This window comes from Cercospora kikuchii (genome assembly GCF_019650295.1).
Source record: "Cercospora kikuchii DNA, contig_00005, whole genome shotgun sequence".
Taxonomy (NCBI): Eukaryota; Fungi; Ascomycota; class Dothideomycetes; order Mycosphaerellales; family Mycosphaerellaceae; genus Cercospora; species Cercospora kikuchii.
This window is the reverse complement of record NW_025408586.1, coordinates 134,006-142,928: the sequence shown is the minus strand read 5'-3', so window position 1 is coordinate 142,928 and position 8,923 is coordinate 134,006. Positions and strand designations below refer to the sequence as shown.

At 50.6% G+C, this 8,923-nt stretch overlaps 3 protein-coding genes across 3 annotated transcripts; 2 read left to right on the top strand and 1 right to left on the bottom strand.

Annotated features, from left to right (window-relative positions):
- Positions 1–745: 745 nt before the first annotated feature.
- On the bottom strand, positions 746–2,443 carry CKM354_000785800 (uncharacterized protein; the record flags this gene model as incomplete). Its single annotated transcript, XM_044803219.1, has 2 exons — positions 746–1,833; positions 1,894–2,443. The coding sequence occupies 2 exons, from the start codon at positions 2,441–2,443 to the stop codon at positions 746–748; spliced, it is 1,638 nt and encodes a 545-aa protein (XP_044659154.1).
- Positions 2,444–5,133: 2,690 nt separating this feature from the next.
- CKM354_000785700 (uncharacterized protein) lies at positions 5,134–5,913 on the top strand (the record flags this gene model as incomplete). The annotated part of the gene is made up of 1 exon (XM_044803218.1): positions 5,134–5,913. One exon carries the CDS (start codon positions 5,134–5,136, stop codon positions 5,911–5,913), a length of 780 nt encoding a protein of 259 aa, XP_044659153.1.
- Positions 5,914–6,526: 613 nt separating this feature from the next.
- Positions 6,527–7,117, top strand: CKM354_000785600 (uncharacterized protein; the record flags this gene model as incomplete). Its single annotated transcript, XM_044803217.1, has 3 exons — positions 6,527–6,910; positions 6,971–7,018; positions 7,073–7,117. The coding sequence occupies 3 exons, from the start codon at positions 6,527–6,529 to the stop codon at positions 7,115–7,117; spliced, it is 477 nt and encodes a 158-aa protein (XP_044659152.1).
- Between the last annotated feature and the right edge of the window lie 1,806 nt (positions 7,118–8,923).

Genomic DNA, 8,923 nt, shown 5'->3' with positions numbered 1-8,923 from the left:
ACGAGAAGTGGAAACCGGAGCTGGAGGCAGTCTTGGCGACCGTCCAGTTCGCAATAGCTACAGGCCGACTCGAGAGCTCATCAAACCAACCTTCCCCTAGCCAGGTGACGGCCAACCAAGACACATAGAGGACACAACGCCACCAACCTTACACCTACTACTACTAACTGTTTCCCCTCAACGCACCCTCGTACTATTAACAAGACACGCTTCACTCGCTGAAGATGGGACAGTGAACACTTGGAGGAGCGACTTCAAGAGAGCTTGTGCACACTAACTTAGTGCGAGTTTCCGGCAACATAGGACAGAAGGAGCAGGAGAACTGAGATAGGACAAACCGAATGGGCTATTTGGAGTTCAGGAAAATTTCCGGAAGCAATGTGATGACGTAATATCCGTAGTGTGCCCTTTAGGTGCTCAGCGCCGGGCGGAATAAACTCCATCCATCCATCCATCTCAACATCCATCTCATCTGCACAAGTCCGGACATCAGTCAAACATCGACGACTCTCACGCGTCACGAGCTGTCACTCTTTGCAAGCAGCGAGAGCGCTGGGCTCGGCAGCATCAGCCGAAGATCAACGAACACGAGATTCTTCACCTCGGGGACTCGACCTAGCCTGCCATGGCCACTGGAGGATCACGGACGGAGTACCAGCTAGTATTATGATAGACAGCGGGTCCATCTGTACGAGAGCGTATCCCCGTTACGGCCCCAGTCGTAACTACGAATCCTAGCTACCAGTTATCGATATTTCGGCCATTGCTGAACCCAGGAGCATATCTGGTCCACTTCTTCATCCCGTACACGTCGAACTTCATCGTTTAATTCGACATTACGAGTGTACATTTCACTATGATGCCAGCCTGTTTTGAGCAAGTGTACAACAACATCCAATTCCGCGTTGCTCTGCAGTGGTCCACCAGGGCGTAGGCGAGCCGAAACCGACATCTCGCGCCATACGTCCATCTCGCCGCTACTGTAGATAATGCGCCGTGCGTCTGTCGGAGACCAACCGCCCGTGTATTTGTTCAAGGCTTCGGCGTTGGGATGACCTGTGTGTTCCGGCTCGCCGTTGGGTCCTGCCGAGTGGACGATCGCGCACCACCTCTGGAAGTAGTCGTAGGTCAGAAAGCGACTAACTAACGGAGTCGACACGGTCCCCACAGGTGCGCCAGTCGTGTATCCCCCGATATGATCGTTGCATAGAAGCCATTCGTACACCCGATTCGATTCGAGGGGCTCTGTGAGTCGCATAAATGTCTCGTCTAGGCATGTTCCTTCAATACACAATCTAGGGGCAAGATTTTTGCGGAAGCCTGCAGAGTAATTTAAAAGAGCTCTGAGGGTTTGCTCGGACCGTGTCGCCCAATCTGCCCGGACTCCAATCCGATTTTCAATGTGCCGTGAAAGACCTCGGGACAATCGCCAGTGCATGTCCTCCAACTCCTGTTCGTGTTCTGACCACTCCACCCATGCGCAATAGGTCTCGATGGCTGTGGAGTTTTGGCCGACGTCCGTAACACTCCAGTCACTCCAGTGGAGACTAAGAGCGTATAGAAAGTCTGGCGTCTTCATCTCCGCGAGCCCAAAGAGTGTCTTAATTTCCTGCAGACTTTCTTCGTCCCCCGCTTCAATGACGCTATCTATGAGCTGGGTAACGCTGCCTATTAATCTCAAACAGCTCTCCGGCCCATGCTCTATTAGAGGCAAATGGTACGCCCAGTACGAAGGGATGGCCTGGAGGATCGGGGACGCTGCAAGATATGCCCAGAAAGCGCCTGGCATAATATTCGCGATCCAGCTGGTCTGTGCTGCCGAATAGCTACCACCTAGAGATACTATGATCAATGAAGTGGACATGAGGTTAGAGCAACAATATGCACACTTACCGATAAGGATCCATGGCACATCATTTGCAGTGCTCAGATTATGGGTCCACGGAGCCACGAAGTGATTAGCAAAACGCACAATGTCTTTGAGTGCATTCTTGACCGTTAAGTACTGCATATTTGCTCGCGTAAAGTTGCGATAGGGAAGGCTCGAGCCGAAATAGCGATGCTCGAGAATAACCACTGCGGCACCTAAATTTTCGGCAATTACGCCTATGGTGGAGAACTCGGGACGAGAAAAGGACCCATATCTGTCGATAGAAGCCTCCCCAGGCAGAAAAACAACGATTGGGGCTCCCGGTCTCCAGAAAGTGCTGTCCCACAGGAAGGCTTGAGAGAAGAGGCCGAGGTCAGGATTGCCGTGGTGAATAAGCTGCGCGAACTGGTCTCGGCCAGAGTAAGGCGTTGACACATTCGACGATGCTGGCGGTAACGGTAAATAGCAAGCAGTAGGAGAAATGTGATTTTCCGCGAAAGGCACGTCGTATGGCATAGGAGTACTCCGCGCTCCCATGATGTGCAGAAGAATTAAGACGGAAAAATACCACATCGCGGTGCTATTGTGGTCAAGAACAGAATTGCATACACAACGGATGGATATCGGCACTCATAAAAGTGCGAGAACACTCTGCCCTGTGCACAACATGGCACCTTGGCCCTTCCTTTAAGCTTCTCTGACAAGTACAGGGTTTACTCTCCACGTCTTTCATCCGCAGAGTGCTTCAAACTCTCCTTGCTCGAGCCCTATGTGCTAAAAGTCCATCTATGTATATATGCCCGTGTACCACATCACTGGTCACCTGTCCATCCAGAAGACTATTATCCTATACCTAGCGATCCATGAACCACCCAGGCCGACCCATGCGCTAATCTACGCACCACAGAACTTGAGCTTAAGAGTTCGGCGAAGGAACGGAGCTCAAACCGCAAACAAGCTAGGAACTTACTCAGCTAAGCGACTCTGGTGCTTTCTGAAGTGCTCATTGCTTGACTCGAGGCACTGTACGTCCGGGTAACACTGTCGAGAACGAAGTGTAATAAGGTTATTTTACCGGACCTTAGCTTCATGGTACCACTCAATAGCCTTTGCGCTCTAGATTGGCGCATGGGGGAGAAGAATCGAATATACATGTAGACGGGAATGATATCCCGCCCAAGCAGAGTCAACACGGGTTTGAGCGTCAGTATCACTGCCACCGAATGAATTTCTTATGAGCCTGTGAATTCATCCCTCGATAGATTACAATGGAGATGCACAGCCAGAATTTACCAACGACCGACCATCGCCTTTCAGAAAGGCATATTCTTCATGAAGTACGATTATCAAACGAAAGCCTCATCAGCTGTGACAAGGAGGAGTTTGAGAGATCACCACAGCAAGCCCAGCCTGAGTTGAGCTGGTCGCTTCAAACGTACACAGAACCAATGCAGCCCAATGGCTGTCGCTTCGAAGCCCCCACTACAAAAAATTCCTCATCCAGCGAGGTTGAGTGGGTGGGAACATTTCTTGCACCAGCCGGCCGGACACAGACGTCCCAAGAAAGACTGCGACACCCCAGTGCAGATCACCTGTATCTTCACGAGATGCCAGAGATCTTCTCGAGCAATCAACTCCCAGTCGTGACACGATCTATCACCCCACCACTGGCTCGCAATCCACAGCAAAGTGGCTGGGATTATCACTCGGGGAACATGTCGGCCATTCACGCTAGAGGCAAAGACAACGCTGGCGACTCTATTCCAGCAGAGAGAAGCGATCATCGAGGAACATCTCTTGCATTGCATTGCGCCCATGGGCGGAGATATCGCGAGAACCTGAAAGAACATTTTGAGATGCTGCGTTTATCCATACCTTCGCTGGCTTCGGGCACCGCGTCAGCTGAGGACAGCACGGACGGCTGTCGGGCTCCAAGCAAGTCCGAGATTCTGCTCGGTGCGGTCGGGTACATATTGGCTTTGCAAGAAGAGTGTGCAGTATACAAAGCACGTGTTTCCGAACTGGAAGCAAGGCTCGATGGTATGGAGTCGTGGTACATCCTTCCACAGGATATCGGCGCGAAGTAGTGCTAAAGCTCAAGCGCCAGGACTTCTCCTTGAACTTGGCAGAAGGGTTTGGCGACGTCTCGTTATTCAATCTGTCTCAATCCTGCCTCTGTCCTTGCCGTCATTAGACAAGAATGACCAGTGATCTCGACTAATTATAACAATAAACGAACGCTTTCGGTTGGTTGATCAACAAAGCCATCAACTTTAATTGCGCTACAGCCATTGCGTCAATCGCAACACCTCTATTTGACATCACCAGCAATTGAAAGATCCATTTGGCAGGGCATGCATATCGCATTGTTTTCCGAATATGTATCTATAGGGCTTGTTATGTATACAGTAGTGGAGTCTCTCAGGCCTCCTTGATACTACGTGGAACTATGGTATACAGAAGCTTCTTCTTGGAACATGCTTGACAGGATAGGTCAAGTGCATCACGTCTAGCCCTTGTAAATGATTCGAGGATATAGCTGATTGCAACTAGGACATTCCGACCTAGCCTCCGCCGCCGCATCATCCCATTAGCTGATAATCTCGTTGTTTATCATAAGACGATACCGCTGCCAACCTTAGGGCGCTTTCAAGCAGTACTTGATTGCAACTGAGATACTACGTACGTTAGAACACACCTCTCAGAGTGGCACGGAATGCCTCAGTCCGCCTCGGTCCGTGGCGGTAAAGGCAATTCATGTCCGAACCAGAGTCGATAGGGCTTGCGCAGAATTTGCATTGTCTAGCATGCCAGAAGCGCCCTGTCGCTCAGACTATATCTGACAAGTTAGTCGGGAGAATGGCATCTTTGGCCCTAGCCATCGTGCTCTAGCTCTGGAAAGAGAGACAATAATGGTAAAATTGGACAGGATCTACCAGGAATCGGCTCTCAATTTCAGTTGCTTTTGCCCCGACATTCAAACTCAATGAGTGAGTAGGTTAATTGTGCACCTGTCGCCAAAGATAAAACAATAGTGTTGAACCTTGGAAGTCAGTCGGATAAACCAGGCGACCCTTGCGCGAGAGGCGCTCTTGGCGACATGGGAGAATTTGAAGGTAACGAGAGCGCGCTTGCTCGATAAGAATGGGCTTCGCATGAGTTCTTTGACGATTTCGTCACTCCCATCCGCAGTATCGCCGTAGGAGTCGCGCTTGGCGTAACCTCTGATCCTACTTCCAGAGATGGCCAACAGGCCATTCAACATGTTCTGGCATTTGTTGGAGGTCCTTATTGCTCTTCAAGTTCTGGCGTCGCCGAGTGCTACCACCTATGCGGGTGTCGTTACACCACTCCGGATCGAAGAACGCGAAACTGCTAAGCAGATCTTCAAACGGCAGTCATGGACTCCATGGGCATTCCAGAACACATACGATTCGGCCTACGGCGTATCCTACGACTATCGCGGATGGCCCGCGTATCAGAGGCCATATTACGATTCTTATTATCTCAATTACTACTATGGACCTTCAATCCGTCCTCTCCTGAATCAACCTCAACAACACTACGATTCGCCCATGTCATCGTATAACCCTTGCGCAGACCCCGACAGTGTCAATTGGAGAGTTAATTGCAATGGTGGCGGCTACCAGAAGACGACGAATGTTGACGGCGGCCTAAGGTCTTCTCAAGAGACCGCTACCTTTTTCACCTGGCAGTACGGAAGCAAAAAGAATTTCGATCAGCCGTTTCGTTCGCTGGGCAATGAGAATCTCAATGGTCAATTTGGCGGTAGCGATAGGAACATTTCTAGCGACAGTGGCAGTGTTGGCGACAATGGCAGTTCGGTCAGTGGTAGTGTCGGCGGCAGTGGCAGCTCGGTCAGTGGCAATTCAGTCAGCGGGAATCCGGACAGCGGCAGTGGCAGTGGCAGCAAAGACTGCACAAATGGCGTTGACTCCAAGAACACATGCGTTGCCTCTGACGCTCCGGCCAACGCCAGTGTTCTGCTCGGTACAACCCCAAGTCTCTCGGTAAGCTTGTAATGCTATAAATTGGGGAAAATTTCATATCTTGCAAGGTCAAAAGCTGAAGGACGAGTGACTTTGTGACTTTCTCTTCTACTTCTATAGGATGGTTGAGCATACTGGCAGAATTATACCATACTACTATAAATCGATATCGCTCTTTCAGTGATACTCGGTTGAGCTAGGGGTTCTGTTTACCGTTACTGCAGAGTTCATGTTCTGCCCGCAGCGCGATGTGGCATCAAGCTTCATCTTCAGCTTTGGCCCGCCTTTGCGTGAGCCTTCATGCCCACCCTCGCGAGAGCCTCCATGCTCGCCTTCGCGTGAGGCCCCCTACACTCGCGTGAGCCTCCATGTCCGCCCTCGCGCGAGCCTCCATGCCCACCTTCGCGTGAGGTTCCATGCCCGTCTTCACGCGAGGCCCCTTGCCCGCACTCGCGTGAGGCTTCTTGCCCAACGTTGCGTGAGTCCTGACAGCACCTGAGGGCGAACGTCGTACCGATACCCGTCTGAAGGAATACTTAAGAAGCTTGGTCGTAACCTCCCCTCCCATCATCACAACAGCGTTCCACCGATCTGCCTTTCGCACCGCCTGCAAGCCAATTTGCTCAATTCAAATCGCTTCGACACTATGCAGATCCCATTCCCTACCATCCTGCTCGCCCTTGGCGCGACCGCAGCGGTCTTTAATCCAGTTGCAGCCCACGACGCAGTTGCAGCGCGCGACCCAGTCGCAGTTTTCGATCCAGTCGCAGCCCTCGACTTAGTTGCAGCCGACGCCGCAGTCCTCGATCGACGTGGCAACAATCCCTTCAAAAAACTCAAGTGCACACTTTGGCACGCATTACAGGTTGTCCTGTGCCAGACTATGGCACAGTACAAGAGCACCTGCTTGTTGGTAGCCGAGGTCAACTACAACTTCTGTCGCAATCGCGCAGCGAACGAGGTTCCTAACGATGACGATAAATGTCCTCCTGCTTGCGAGGCCCAGGGAAAAACATGTGTTGCGGTTTGTGTAAGTTCTAATACTTCCTACCTGTGAGGTGAATTTCTCATGTGCTAATTTGAACTTTAGGACAAATCCACGGATGCTGCAGGAGCAAAAGCCTGCATTGAACGATGTGTAAGCTGCGCGCGCCTACTTTTGCAAGCCGATAACTGATTAACCTATCAATAGCTCGCTGCGGCCGGCGTCTGTTGCGGCGCCGAAGTACCAACTTGAGGATTCGTCCCAGCCCCAGGTTCCCAGAATTAGGGAAAGGACCATAAGGGACGGATATGAATGTTGTTGGATGGAGGTGCTGGTTTCTAGCCAATCTGGCTGATATTCCAGCTTACTGTCGTTACTGTTGTTTCTGATAAGATTGCGCGGTGGCTGACACACAATGTTAGTTACTAATACATAGGCAGCCTACCTGCCACTCTGTAGTTACTGCTTTGATTGATTACTATATAACTATGACTCGCGAATATGACTCCTAAATTGGATTTCGCTGCATCAACCTGTTCACAGCGGCTCTAGTAGCGGCTTTTCCTGTTTCCTCCGCTAGACATCGATTCCGCTAGACATTTAGTACTTAGCTCGTAGTTATGCAATGCAAAGCAGGGTCAAGACCACTATATCAAGGCCAACCTACGCGAGGATTGAGTACCACGCTGTTGTGAGAATTCTAGCTATGCTAGCAGCTTACAAGTAGTAATTTGCTCGTATAGTAAGCAAGATACGGGAATGTGAGATTTTGTACAATACGCAATACGTGGCGCCAGCAATAAATAATGCGGTCCCCACGCAGTGTTTTACAGTTAATAGAGACCCGATCTACTCGTAGCAAAAGAAAATCGAGTGTTGGCTGTTCGAAAAGTCGACTAAGTTAAACGCCTTAAATTGTCTTGGTTATAGATATATGTGATCTATCGTGCGGGCCTATAGGAGAACTTGGGATTTGGCGACGAAGAGTTGTGCTTCGGGGCCTTAGTTCGAAGCAATTATTTTTCGAGAGCATGTACACGAGTCTCTAGCGCAGGTCCATCTGATATCTATATCTAATTATGTTACTCGCTGTCAATCAAACCAAGCTGAGCAACCTGACTGCCACTTTGCCGATGCTGCCCCATGCTAACGAGAACAACAACATACGCAGTCGGACTAGACAGACTTGTAGGGCTTCTACAGTTATTGGTAGCAAGCGTGCTCTAGAGATGTCATTCCACGAAGATACCAAACATGATGTGAAAATGCCGAGGACGTGGGCGCCGAAGGTAATGGCACGCTTAAACATTGCTTCCCTCTAACGAGCCTACCTCCTAAGTAGTCTCGCCGAAAGAATCGAACCTTGTACATGACACTCTTTGTGTAGTCCTCGAAGATTGATCAATCGGAATTGTTACATAGGACGATGCTTTGTACCCTGAAACATACTGTAGAGTTCTTGAATGCTTTGTCCACAGGAATCGTCCGAGAGGCGGACTGACATGGCGCCAGCAATAACCGATAAGCGCAATGTACTTGGAGAGCTCCGTAACGTATTCAAAACCACTTCCGGGTTTTCCTCGTCCCGGAGGTTGTGGATGACTCATGCTAGTCGACATGCCCAGAAAGGTCTTTGCGAACGGCAGTCACCACTTGCAGACTTCACCACTAAGAGCTTTATAGACGATGTCTTGCAAACATGTAAGAGTGATGCAAATGTGATGCCGGAAGGGGTCCTAATTAACTCGGGCACAATCGAGTCTATGGGCGACTTCCTCATCGCCATCGGACCACCCCAGGCGGAAAATGGAGCTATCTGTATGTTTCTGGGAGTCGTACCGCTCCGTTGGTCCAAGGCAGCTTGTCGAGTGAAAGTGCTGCGATGAGCATGGATGCCTGCGACCCTTCTGTCATTTGCAACAGAGTGGCTCGTGAGCCCTGCTGCGAGCAATGCCTGTGAGAGAGGCGTACCCGTATGTCGGCATGCTCGCTCGCTCACTGTGGCCGGAGGTTCACCCACGTCTCGTCACGATGGACATGTCCCGAGCTCGTTTGCAC